We start from the raw sequence: 14,343 nt of genomic DNA, 5'->3' as shown, positions 1-14,343 counted from the left end.
ATTCATAAGGCTGCCCAACTCAGACAGTATGACTCTGGGTGGCATACAACATCTGTAACAGGTCCTCAAAATTCCAACACTGGTGACTCCTACTTTCTGATGTTCAGAAGAGAATTTTAAAATGTGTTATTTGTTAGCGTTTTCAGTACTTCATACTGTATTTAATTATTCTAAGTCTTGTGATTTTTAAAAATTTAGCTTCCTACAATGATTGGAAGAAGATAGCAGTTTCAACCAAATCTACTAGAGAACTGGGGAACAGAGTAAAGGAAGTTGCAAGAGGAGGAAGAATCAGAAAAAGTCATTACCTACCTATACCGGTTAGACCTTTTGTTGGATCATAATCCCTTCAATTCATGAAAACATAATGTAATCCAAACTAATATAGTCAATGTTAAAACTTAACTGTGTTGACTTACTTGCAAATATTAAATATAGCCAACATATGCCTTTCAAATGTACAGTTATTAAATTGCAGGGTTTTAATTAATTTATAAATAAATAAAGGTTGAATTTCAGGGGGAGGGAGGGAGGGAGGGAGGGATAGAAAGATAGATAGACAGACAGATAGATAGAGGTTGTGTTTTTAATCAAAATTCCAAGGTCTCAATGCCAAATATCTCTGAAACCTTTCTTCTTTCCCCATTTATAATTTCTTTGAATTCAATATATTCCAGATTTTGAAAATTATATAATTCAGAACACACCTTTTTCTCTTACCTATCAGAACAACAACAGCTCCTATTACCAGTCCCAAAACCAATATCACTGGTGCAATAAGTAACTTCCCACCTGAAAAATAGAAAAAAAAGAAAAGATTATATTTCAAACCATGCTATTTTAATTTCTGTTGGGGACAAATTTAGCTTTAAACATTAAATATTTAAGGAACATGCATACCATTCACTTACATGAGAAAATGCCAAAACATTTTGCCTTTTGTGAATGTAATTATCCCCTATAATGGAGAAAACATTTATCCATTTATTTAATTTACACAATTTATGGGCCACTCAACTCCCAATGACTGGAGGTCACTGCTTCTTAAATCTAACTGCAGTTGCACACAAAGAAGTGGGATTTCAACAGAACTAGGTTATGGGGGGCGGGGAATGAACTTCCCTTATCTTCTCAATGGAAATGGTACCATTTGCCTAGGCTTAAATTTCGAAACTACTCACAAGACTGAAAATCATATTATTAATTCAATATGTAATTAGCTCTTTACAAAACCCTGTGGCAATTGTTTTTTAAAATCATGGGAACTTCTACTTCGTTTTTTTTTCCCCCCCTCTCTGAAGAAAAGATGACAGAGGGTGAAAGTGCACAATTGCAGAGTCTACTTCATTTTTTTCTAAGAGTAGTTTAGAAACACACCCAAGATATTTGTACTTTGCTGAACAAATATACTGGCTGTCAAATGTGAGCTGTGCATATTTATTCCAGGTATCAGTCAAAAATCAAAGATTGATTCCAAGGAAGCACATTCAGTAATCGAGCAATTCACCTGGCAGCTGTTATTCTTTGTTACTTTTAAATAACAACGAACAACCATTTCTGGTACTTGTGAATAAAACAGATATACATACCCAAAACATTTTTGTCATAAATTTCAGTATTCTAACTGGATCTTAGTATAATATAAACTCACTGCACTTATTTAACAAAACTTTATTTTTATCTCCCACCTTTTCTTACTGCTTTCCACAATACAAGTAGATGTCCTTCATTCTAACTAAATCATGATGAAATTGTGAACAGAATTTCTTCTATTACTGGTATTTTTATATAGTTGCAAAATTAATTTCACCTACAGAATACTTAAGTTCCACAAAAAAGTATTGACCTGAGAGAATTTTTTGGGGAACCTACTGCTTTAATGTTACCTTTAAAGGACTCCATGTCATTATTTGTGAAAAGTACATAAAATCCAAATAGATCAGACTAGGACTATAAAATATTGAAACTGTTTCCAGAACCCCACCTATGTTAGTCTTTTACTGCAAACGTAAGTCTTGCAGCATTTTCCAGGGTGACACATTTATTCTTGCACAAGGTCAGATCAGTACCACACCTTGGCATTCAACCAAGAGTTGGCTGTTTCAGAAAGCCTTTGGGAATTGATGATGTGGTGGGCCCTATCCATGCAGTAGCCGACTGTTGCTGTTAGGACTCTTCCTAAGTTTATCAGTAGCTAGGAAACTAACTGCTACTGGGTTCTGGTAGGTTTTTTCCCCTCTTAAGTCTTTCAATTTTACTTTTCTATTAGGGAAAGCCACCCAGAGCCTTTTTGAAATTCAGTAGCCTATATATCACAGAAATAAGTACATTTTCTTAATCACTGTCCACAACAGTTTATGCACTAAATGAATTTGCTAGCCTTTAAGCTATCACCTGATTTTTTTAATATATATTCTCCTAAATATTGTATTTCCCAACTCTAAAAATAACAATGGAAATGTTTCAAAGCATATCAGTTAAAAATAAGAGGGCAGTTTTTGCATGTTCAGCAGACTCTCTAGAAGTGCAGAGGTAAACATTTATAAATTCAAAACAGAAATTTGAAAAATCCCCAAACATCTATAATTGATGGCCAACGATAGTCTGAATCTCCAACATCACCCTCGTGGTTCTACCATGGTGCCTCCCTTGGTGCCAAACAACAGGTTTCACTTGATTTACTGATTTATTTTACATCCTTTTAATTGAAAAATAATAGTGGGAAGTTGGTATGTTGTAACAAAAGTACCAGCTTCAGACAGAAATGTTAACATCTAATAATGCTACTGGGCTCTGCATAGACCCCGGAAGCATTCTTAGAAAATAAAAACTGAGCTTTGTTTGAAAGTATGCTCACCTGAAAATTGATTATTTAAATCTGCTGAAGAGACACAGAATATAAGTTAGCTGGATAAAATAAGAGGAACACGGTGCATAAAAAGAACAATGAGTATGACCAGGCCATAGTGAGTTATCTTGAAGGAGGGAAGAATCAGAGTTGGTGAAATGTAAATCCCCTATGTAATCCCGTATGCTATATACAGTACATGATAACATTTTCTGTTATCTTTTCCATTTCTCTTCTCTATAGAAGACCTAAATAGGATTTAAAAATGCTTCCACATGAGGTGTGGAAGGAAAATACCACCCCTTCCCCCTTTTGCAATATTTTTATTTTTGAACAAGGAGTTTACTCCCTTGGAAAATGATGGTGAAGGCTTCCTGTTTTTTTAATTAAAGTTAAGTTCACATTGCAAAAAGCTTGATGACATTTAGCATGCTGCTGCAAAATGTTTTGATAAGGCAACTAAGACATGATTGTGAACACTACATGATGCTATCCCAGGGGCATTCTTATCTCTGTGAATCCAGTCATCTGTATTCATTAGGAACACTTCAGGGAATATTGCTCCATAATCAGAGTTTCGTTTCTGGAACACTAGAACATGAACTTAAGTTTTGTTTTCTGTGCATGTTATTTTTCAAAAATAACTATCTCAAATGCTCACTGCCTTTTTCAATGTTCACTGCTATTCTGTTACATGCTGTCCTATAACCGACTGCATTCCATTTCATTTCAGCTGTTCTATGTAAAAAGATGTTATCTTTTCTTTCCTGGGATCCTGTGGGGCAGACAATGTGTTGTAGAAAAAGCAGTCAGGGCCACGCTTGTTAAGTAAACAAGCCAGCAGACAGGACGGACAGCAAGCCAATAGACAGTATAGACAACAGTATAGTAGACAACCAAGAACAAAGTAGTTAAAGTAAACTTCCTCCAATGGCCTTTATCAGAGCCTGCATTCCATCTATTGTAACATAAATGCCCAGGTCTTATAACATATTATCCAATCGCTGAATAGTGCAAGTTTGCTTGTATTACATACGTATAAGAGATAATAAAAGACTGCTCTCCAAGGCATTGGCATCTGATTCTGTGGTGCAGATGCACTGGCTGTTGTTAAAGAAGATGCAGTAAAAACTTTTTTCTTTACAGTATTTTTTGGGTAAAGGAATCAATTTTCCAGAATAACTGGGTGCTACAAGTAGAATTGGAAGTGGTTGACTGGTGAGCAGAAACTGGTGCCCACAAACGATTTAATCCTTACCCCTTGCTCTCATTCCTCCCTGATCCCCTCTTGAATTCAAACCCAGAAAAGGAAAAGTATGGTTAAACTGGTCCAAAAAAAAAAAAAAAATCAATATCCAGGTTTGCTTCTTCCCCCTATCCTGGGTGAGTCTGTGGCAGAAGCTCATCAATTGGTCTTTAGACCAGGTCATCAGTATTCTTAAATTCCATCCCTGAATGGGATGGTCAGAAGGATTGAAATATCTGAAATGGTCACTGATCCAGTTAATGCAAAATAATTGTGGAAGCAAGAGTGTGAAATATGTACACAGATGGAATGGATGGACACCTAGTAATCCTTAAGACAATTTCTGGGCACCTTTGAGTCAGATAAATGTTTTTATCTTAAAAGACCAGCAGTAGGTATAAAAGGAGGTAGAAATATGATGAAGACTTATAAGTGGAAAAGAAAAAGATGTTAGGAGAAAACATGAGATGGATTAAAAGCCTGCAGGAAATAAATAGCTGATTAAAAAGTCAACTGGCAGAAGCAAACATTTCATTAGTAACAATTCAACTGCCCTCTTCTAGACTTTATTCCCAGCTGCCTAAAACAGGACATGGTCAGTGTGCACATGCCTACCCTAAGAATATTTTATATACTACAGTTTGGCCATCCTTGGCTCAAAAGGAAGCACTGGTGGCAATGTTAACAGAGCTACAACTTTACTTACCTATTCAGAGGAAGTGATTGTACCCCTAAACTCAGACATACCAATCTCTACTCCCCCCATTCAAATTTGGTAAATACCATATCCCTCAGTTAAATATGAAGAGGGATAGTGGAGTACCAGAATGTATGAGACCAGCCTGGGGCTAATCAGGTCCATTGCAACTGCATACATTGGACTCCAAATGATCTGCACAATATCGTTTTACAATTTCCTAAATTTAATGCAGTCCTCAGAAATTTAAGCCATATTTTATGTTTATGACCATACATGGGCTGACAATTAGTGGTCATGGGAATTTTAGCTCAAGATCAATGCACCCAATTAAAATGTTTGGGTTCTTGGCTAGCCCAACTCTCATGAGGTACAGCAAGCTTGTGTGCTGTTGATTAAAGCTACTGATGAAATGATTTCCACTTCGTCTAACTGCATCAAAATTCTTTCTTGTAAGCAAAATCTTTCTGTATCTGTTGCTCAGTTTATTACAGATGTTAAATCAATATATCAGCATCAGTAACCCTGTTCATGCTTTCCCCTAGGCTATAACTGTGGCTTTTAAGAATGGACTTTTGCTACATTTTTTGACCTAGGCAAAATTAATTAAGCTCAATTGGGAAACAAACTCCTGAAGACATGGGGAGCATAGTTACTCATTGACATTCACAGGAAAATTGTCTGCAATGCTTATGGCAGCACCATCTATACCCAAAGTCAGAGAAATGTGCATTTGACCTCATTGAGGTCACTGAATTCCTAGAGTACCATGCTCTCCTGTCCTTTGATCTCTGTAGAGAATAAGGGAGATGACCTTGAGAGAAATATGCAAGACCAAATACATAAGCAAAGAGGGCTGAAACATTCTTTAAGTTCTGGGAAGCAAGGTAGTATCTGGAAGAGACTCAGGCAGGGTCCTCCCTGATTCACTAGGGATTAAGAAGGCGGGGAGTTAAAGCACAATCAGACTTACAAGATTCTGTTGTTATAGACAATCTCAATAAAAGTAGTTCTAGTCTTCCTGTGCAGTTGATTTCTGTGGGGCTGATCTACCTACCTTCCTGTGGGGCTGGCCTACCTACTTAGCCTGATCTACCTTCTCTGTTTATCCAGAGAAACATTTTCGGTGCCAGCAGCTCTGCGTGCAAATGCAACACATTACCCTCTCCTGTCCTTGTCTCTCCATGCTGGCAACTCCATATGCAAATACACTCACCAGATTTGCCTGTCTTTCACTCCCTCTACTAGCAACTCAGAGCCCAAATGCATATATCATGCTTGCCTGTCCTTGCTTTCCATGCCAGTAACTCTGCAGAGTACTCCCATTTCCTCTTAAGGATTATTTGGAGAAAAGTGACAACCAAGGCAATTGAGAGAAAGTGCTTCAGAAGAGGATCTGAACAAAGATACAACACCAAAGATGTGTGCATGCATGCATTCGCATATGCATGATAATATATATATACAATGACAAAATCAGCCCCAAACAGTACAACTGCAGCATCAAGTCTACTTTCGGTTTGCAAATGATTCATCTATTCTCTGGTTTTACTTACTTTTCTGATATTTAAGAGACAGTTGGTTTATCTGGTTTATCAATAATATTTAATGAACAAAAGGAACTTGGTCAAGAATCTGCATGGTCAAATGGAGATTCTTCACTGGACCAGAGATCTACAACAGTAGTAAGAGGCAGATTATGTAACATCTCTTACGGTTTCCTTTGTCATGGGCATACTGTAGAAACTTGCTGTGAGCAGCCCACAAGCATGAAATGCACAGTGTTGGAACAACTTGGAAGAATTTGAGGAACAGCTTGGAAGAAAAGCAAGATCTAAAAATCTTGCATACATACTGTATGTCAAAGCGTGGTAGGTTTTTAATGCAATCTTATGAAATATTTCTTACATACCCCCTTTACCAAAACCCAATACAACAAAAGTAATCCCAGATCAAAATATCAATACAACGTATCATATACAGTATAAACACACACACACACACATTTAGTAAGCACTGGAAAAGCTACTCTCAAAATGCTTAATTTGTTACTTGTCCTAGCTCTGCCTACACAGATGTATGCATATCTTATTTTTATTTATTTTTATTTATTTATTTATTTGACTTGTCCCCGCCCATCTCCCCACAACGGGGGACTCTGGGTGGCTTACAACAAACTAAAATCAGAAATACAATTAAAAGTTATAAAAACCAAACATTACAAAAATAAAAAAGCTAAAAAATCGAAGAGGCCGATAGGGGCCACACCAGGCCGCTACGGGGCCAGCCAACTCCATTTCTGATATCCTCCCTCCCCGCCCCAGGCCAGATGGCAGAGCCAGGTCTTCAAATCCCTCTGAAAGGCCTGGAGTGAGGGGGCCTGTCTCACCTCTGGGGGCAAGATGTTCCAAAGGGTGGGGGCCACAGCAGAGAAGGCCCGCCTTCTGGACCCCGCTAGTTGGAGTTCTTTTACCGCGGGGATCCGGAGCATGCCCTCTCTATGAGATCGGGTGGGATGGGTTGAGATCGTGGGGGCAAGGCAGTCCTTCAGGTAACCTGGCCCCATGCCATGTAGGGCTTTAAAGGTGATAACCAACACCTTGAATTGGACCCGGAAGCAAACTGGTACCCAATGCAGCTCACGGAGCAGAGGTGTTATATGGGTCCTTCTTTGGGGCCCAAAAATTGCTCGCGTGGCCGCATTCTGGACCAGCTGAAGCTTCCGGATATTCTTCAAGGGTAGCCCCATGTAGAGCGCATTGCAGTAGTCTATCTGGGAGATAACGAGGGCATGAGTGACTGTTTGCAAGGCATCCTGATCCAGGAAAGGGCGTAACTGGTGCACAACCCGAAGCTATGCAAAAGCCCTCCTGGCCATGGCTGCCACCTGCTCTTCGAGCAGGAGCCATGAGTCCAGGAGGACCCCAATTACGCACTGGGTCTGTCTGGGGCAGTGCTACCCCGTCCAAGACCAACGATGACAACGTCCTGGATACAGAGGAGCCAGTAACCCACAGCTACTCCATCTTGCCAGGGTTCAGCTGGAGCCTGTTGTTCCCCATCCAGACCCTCACAGCCTCCAGGCACCGCGAGAGGGCGGTCATGGCATCACCTACCTCACCAGGGATGGAGATGTATAGTTGAATATCATCAGCATACTGATGATACCTCATCCCATGATGATGGATGATCTCACCCAGCTGTTTCATATAGATGTTGAAAAGGAGCGGAGAGAGAACCGAACCCTGCGGCACCCTACAAAGAAGGGGCCGAGGATGGGACCTCTCGCTCCCTATCACCACTGATTGGGATTGGCCCTGGAGAAAGGAGGTGAACCAGCACAAAACTGTGCCACCCACCCCCATATCCCTGAGCCGTCCTAATAGGATACCGTGGTCGACGGTATCGAACGCCGCTGAGAGATCAAGGAGAGCAAGGATGGTCGCACTACCACCATCCTGCTCCCGCTAGAGATCATCCATAAGTGCGACCAATGCCGTTTCCGTTCCATAGCCAGCCTGAAACCTGACTGATAAGGGTCCAGATAATCCGTTTCCTCCAGGACCCTTTGGAGCTGCGAAGCCACCACTTTCTCAACCATCTTCCCCAAGAAGGGGAGGTGGGAGACTGGACGAAAGTTGTCCAGTACAGTAGGATCCAGGGAGGGCTTCTTGAGGAGGGGGTGCACCAGTGCCTCTTTAAAGGGTGCTGGAAACACTCCCTCCTGCAAGGATGCCTTAACCATCACCTGGATCCAACCACATGTCACCTCCCGAGCTGCTTTCACCAGCCAGGAGGGGCATGGGTCCAGATGACAAGTGGTGGCCCTCACAGTCCTGAGGATCCTGTCCACTTCCTCAGGAACCACAGGATCAAACTGTTCCCAGCTAACTAGGCAAGAACGATCCCCTGGTATCTCCCCAGACCCTGCACCACGCTCAGAGTCCAACTTGGAATGAATCCGAGCAATTTTATCCTGCAGGTGCTCTGCAAATTCCTCCGTGCGGCCCTGCAAATGAACCACCACATCCCCCTTACCAAAGAGGGACCTGGTGATCTGAAACAGGACCGCCGGGCGGCACTCTGCAGACGCAATAAGGGCGGAGAAGTATCTCATTAGAGAAATTAAATTTAGTCCTGTACAAGTATATACGTTTTGCTGATTACGGCGAGGCTCACGCATGGACGTGGGCTCATGCTCATTCACTAATCTGCATGTTATCTCTCTCCTGAAATTAAACCAATTGTTGTAATTTGTTGAATGCCAAGTAGCTCCCCCTGCTCCCCCATATAAAGAAATTTATTCCGTGGCTTGTTTTACCTCTGAGTACAGTACAGAATTACTAATGCACCATCTGATCTATTATTTAATTCACTTAATTGCATTCAGGTGCTGCAGTGCTTTAATATCTTAATACATTTAAAAGTGCTGCATTTTGTTTATTTCCAATCACTAGGATCTGCAATCGTAGCCAAAGCATCGGCAACTTTAGAAGAGAGTCTTGATTTTGCAGCTGGGCAAAAAAAAAAAAAAAAAGGTTTAGTTTTACTAAGCACATTTTTTCTTTATGTTCCCCACCCTGTGGTTTAGCAGATGAAGATACAGAAGACGGAATTCTTCTTTTCATAACCTGTCAATAAACTCCCCCCAATACCTACAATTTATAAGGCAAGTTACATTATGCCTAAGAATGATAGCTTCCACTGATAATTCAGTTAACATTGCAGCAATTGCTTAATGGAATGGTCAGTACATTTATTTTATATTTTATTGAGTTACTTTGCCAAGAGATGCTGTATTATCTCACTAAAAGCAAAACTACTGTTCCAGCTACTAGCATTGTTATTTGTACAGTTAGAGTAATATGAACTCCAAATATTGTGCCCTTAGCCTAACACACTTGTCAGAATTCACACCACTACCAGTATGGCATGTGGCTTCTTACACATTTTCTTTTCCACCTAGTTCTCATGGTTTAGTATTTATTAGCAGCTCTATAAAATTAAAGGATAAGAAGCAGGGCCCTGCCAAAAATGGAATAAAATTGTCAAGAACTTCTCCCTTAATCTTTTTTTAATGATTCTGACAGGCAGACAATCATCATTTTGTTGTTGTTTAGTCGTTAAGTCGTGTCCGACTCTTCGTGACCCCATGAACCATATTGCGCCAGGCCTTCCTGTCCTTCACTGCCTCCCTGAGTTTGCTCAGTTTCATGCTCATTGCTTCAGTGATGCTATCTAACCATCTCATCCTCTGCCGTCCTCTTCTCCTTTTGCCTTCAATCTTTCCCAGCATCAGGGTCTTCTCCAAAGAGATCTCTCTTTGCATTAGGTGACCAAAGTATCTGAGCTTGAGCTTCATTATCGATCCTTCCAATGAGCAATCAGAGTTGATTTCTTTTAAGATTGACTGGTTTGACCTCCTAGCAGTCCAGGGGACTCTCAAGAGTCTTCTCCAGCACCACAGTTCAAAGGCATCAATTCTTTGGCGCTCAGCCTTCTTTATGGTCCAGCTCTCACAGCCATACATTACTACTGGAAAAACCATAGCTTTGACTATGCGGATCTTTGTCGGCAAGGTGATGTCTCTGCTTTTTAATATGCTATCTAGGCTTGCCATAGCTTTCCTCCCAAGGAGCAAGCATCTTTTAATTTCATGGCTGCAGTCTCCGTCTGCGGTGATCTTGGAGCCCAAGTAAATGAAGTCTGTTACTGCTTCCAATTCTACCCCTTCTATTTGCCAGGAATTGATGGGTCCAGATGCCATGTTCTTAGTTTTTTTAATGTTGAGTTTCAAGCCAGTTTTCGCACTCTCCTCTTTCACCCTCATCAAGAGGCTCTTTAGTTCTTCTTCACTTTCTGCCATTAGGGTGGTATCGTCTGCATATCTGAGGTTGTTGATGATTCTCCCTGCAATCTTAATTCCGGCTTCTGATTCTTCCAGCCTGGCATTTCTTATGATGTACTCTGCATATAGGTTAAATAAGCAGGGGTACAGTATACAGCCTTGTCATACACCTTTCCCTATTTTGAACCAATCGGTTGTTCCATGACCGGTTCTAACTGTTGCTTTTTGGCCTGCATACAGATTTCTCAGGAGACAGGTAAGGTGGTCTGGTACTCCCATCTCTTTAAGAATTTGCCAGAGTTTGTTGTGATCCACACAATCAAAGGCTTTTGCATAGTCAATGAAGCAGAAGTAGATATTTTTCTGGAACTCTCGTGCTTTCTCCATGATCCAATGAATGTTGGCAATTTGATCTCTAGTTCCTCTGCCTCTTTGAAACCCAGCTTGTACATCCGGTAGTTCTCGGTTCATGTATTGCTGAAGCCTAGCTTGTAGGATTTTGAGCATAACCTTGCTAGCATGTGAAATGAGTGCAATTGTGCGATAGTTTGAGCATTCTTTGGCATTGCCCTTCTTTGGAATTGGAACATAAACTGATCTTTTCCAATCCCGTGGCCACTGTTGCGTTTTCCAAACTTGCTGGCATATTGAGTGCAGCACTTTAACACCATCGTCTTTTAGTATTTTAAATAACTCAGCTGGAATACTGTCATCTCCACTAGCTTTGTTGCTAGCAATGCTTCCTAAGGCCCACTTGACTTCATTCTCTAGGATGTCTGGCTCAAGGTCAGTGATCACACCAACGTGGACATCAGGGACATTAAGATCTTTCTTGTATAGTTCTTCTGTGTATTCTTGCCACCTCTTCTTAATCTCTTCTGCTTCTGTTAGGTCCCTGCCTTTTTTGTCCTTTATCATGCCCATCTTTGCATTAAACGTTCCTTTCATATCTCCAATTTTCTTGAAGAGATCTCTAGTCTTCCCCATTCTATTGTTTTCCTCGATTTCTTTGCATTGTTCATTTAAGAAGGCCTTCTTATCTCTCCTTGCTATTCTCTGGAAATCTGCATTCAGTTGCTTATATCTTTCCCTTTCACCCTTGCTTTTCGCATTCCTTCTTTCCACAGCTATTTGTAAAGCCTCATCAGACAGCCATTTTGCTTTCTTGCATTTCTTTTTCTTTGGGATGGTTTTAGTTGCTGCCTCCTGTACAATGTTATGGACCTCCGTCCATAGTTCTTCAGGCACTCTGTCTACCAAATCTAATCCTCAGATCATATTCCTTGTGAGTACACAGTGAAGGTGATGAATAGATTTAGAAGTCATACCTGAGTGGTCTAGTGGTTTTCCCTACATTCTTCAATTTAAGCCTAAATTTTGCAGTAAGAAGCTCATGATCTGAGCCACAGTCAGCTCCTGGTCTTGTTTTTGCTGTCTGAATAGAGCTTCTCCATCTTTGGCTGCAAAGTATATAATCAATCTGGTTTCGGTATTGTCCATCTGGTGATGTCCATGTGTAGAGTCGTCTCTTGTGTTGTTGGAAAAGAGTGTTTGCTATGACTAGCTTGTTCTCTTGACAGAACTCTATTAGCCTTTGCCCTGCTTCATTTTGTACTCCAAGGCCAAACTTGCCTGTTATTCCGATTACTCCTTGACTTCCTACTTTAGCATTCCAATCCCCTATGATGAAAAGGACATCTTTTTTTGGTGCTAGTTCTAGACGGTGTTGTAGGTCTTCATAGAAGCGGTCAACTTCAGCTTCTTCGGCATCAGTGTTGGGGCGCAGACTTGGATGACTGTGATATTGAATGGTTTGCCTTGGATACGCACTGAGATCATTCTGTCATTTTTGAGGTTGTACCCCATTACTGCCTTTCCAACTCTCTTATTGACTATGAGTGCAACTCCATTTCTTCTAAGGGTTTCTTGCCCACAGTAGTAGATATAATGGTCACCCGAATTAAATTCACCCATTCCCGCCCATTTCAGTTCACTGATTCCCAAGATGTCAATGTTCAGTCTTGTCATCTCATGTTTGACCACATCCAGCTTGCCTTGGTTCATAGTTCTTACATTCCAGGTACCTATACAATATTGTTCTTTACAGCATCGGACCTTCTTTTCGCTTCCAGATACATCCACAGCTGAACGTCCTTTCGGCTTTGGCCCAGCCGCTTCACTCTTTCTGGAGCTACTTGGAATTGCCCTCCGCTCTTCCCCAGTAGCATATTGGACACCTTCCGACCTGAGGGGCTCATCTTCCGGTGTCATATCTTTTAGCCTTTTAACATTGTCCATGGGGTTTTCTTGGCAAGGATACTGGAGTGGGTTGCCATTTCCTTCTCCAGTGGACCACATTTTGTCAGAACTCTCTGTCATGACCTGTCCGTCTTGGGTGGCCCTGCACGGTATAGCTCATGGCTTCACTGAGTTACGCAAGCCCCTTCGCCACGACAAGGCAGTGATCCATGAAGGGGAATCATCATTTAAGTTTAGACAAATATATTTTAAGACCATCCAGTTTATGTTAAACCCTGCTGCCTATTAAGACATTGGACATTCTTTTGTTACGTTAGCTATTCCATCATGATCTTGTGAAAGGGTAAAATAAATAAAAAATCCTAAGAGAGCTATCCTCTAAGTTTCCCAAGCATCGCTGATTCTGATACATATTATGAGGGCTCCTCAAAAGCGCGAAAAACTACACAGCATATAAGCTCTCCATTTTTTTAACAGGATGACATCATGATCTGGACAAAGCCCCTGTACCTTGAAACTCAATCTCTGTAATAGCAGCACAACTTATGGCACCTATCAGACCCCTCAACAGTATTTATTTAATTTATTACCACTTCTCCTCCTGGAACTCAAGGGGGCTGTACATGAGGATATTCCCCAGAGACACAAAGGTGAGGGGAGAGAGGAGGGAATGGGTTCTTTTTACTAAGAACTATTTATATACTATTGGTGAAACCTGCTTAATTATAAGCCTAGTTCTTTGTAATCCATTTCCTTCTCAGCTGCAAAAGGAAAGAGATGGCCTGATGTCTTTAACTGGCTTTTAGAAAGGGCCTAAAACCCTAACTTTTTAAACAATCTTTGAAAATTGATATTGTTTTTTAAGAACTCTGTTCTTAATTTTGACTTGAATTTTATTATAAAATGCTGTTGTCTGTGGTAAAAGTTTAATAAATAAAAAATAAATACCTAAAAGATAAAATGTGCTTATGACAGAAATATTTGCAAAAATTAAGAAAGATATATTAATAAAGAGAGACTGGTCTGCTACAATTCTTGCCTAGCGTATGATTTTAGGACAGCAGGATCTATTGTACAAAGATCATACAAACATCTGTCTCAATTAAAATGCAAATAAAATAAGTTTTAATTCAGAGCTCTAGTAAGCACAGAGTATTCCTTCCCATCCTTTGGGACTGGGCAAGATTGGTAAAAAAAAAAAAAAAAGTTAATTTCAGCAATTTTCCTATCTATCCTGAGATTGTTTTTTCTCTGTTTTGGATGCTAGCTACAAACAAACTCTGATTTACACAAGACATTAAGAATATGTTTCTGCAACTGAAACTGCACACTTTTCTATTGCCATAGATATAGTAAATGCGGTATACCTGAGTGCCTCTGAAGGACTTAAATTGGGTAAGGGCTCAGTTTATTTTCAGTATGATAGGTTGTAAAGAGAAAGCATT

At 40.5% G+C, this 14,343-nt stretch overlaps 1 protein-coding gene across 2 annotated transcripts in view; it reads right to left on the bottom strand.

The window, feature by feature from the left end:
• RNF217 (ring finger protein 217) overlaps positions 1-14,343 on the bottom strand; it is a 57,794-nt gene that overhangs the window by 10,030 nt on the left and 33,421 nt on the right. The window contains exon 5 of one of the 2 annotated variants that reach the window (XM_088140287.1): positions 708-792. In XM_088140287.1, coding sequence (XP_087996413.1) covers positions 708-792 — 85 coding nt within the window. The remainder of the gene's footprint in view (positions 1-707; positions 793-14,343) is intronic. The other variant, XM_088140283.1, reaches the window with a different exon arrangement.

The sequence above is a fragment of the Python bivittatus genome, unplaced genomic scaffold (assembly GCF_059951505.1).
Source record: "Python bivittatus isolate LINGU-HERP-01145 unplaced genomic scaffold, Pbiv_v1 ctg000020_np1212, whole genome shotgun sequence".
NCBI lineage: Eukaryota > Metazoa > Chordata > Lepidosauria > Squamata > Pythonidae > Python > Python bivittatus.
This window is presented reverse-complemented; position numbering and strand designations above follow the sequence as displayed.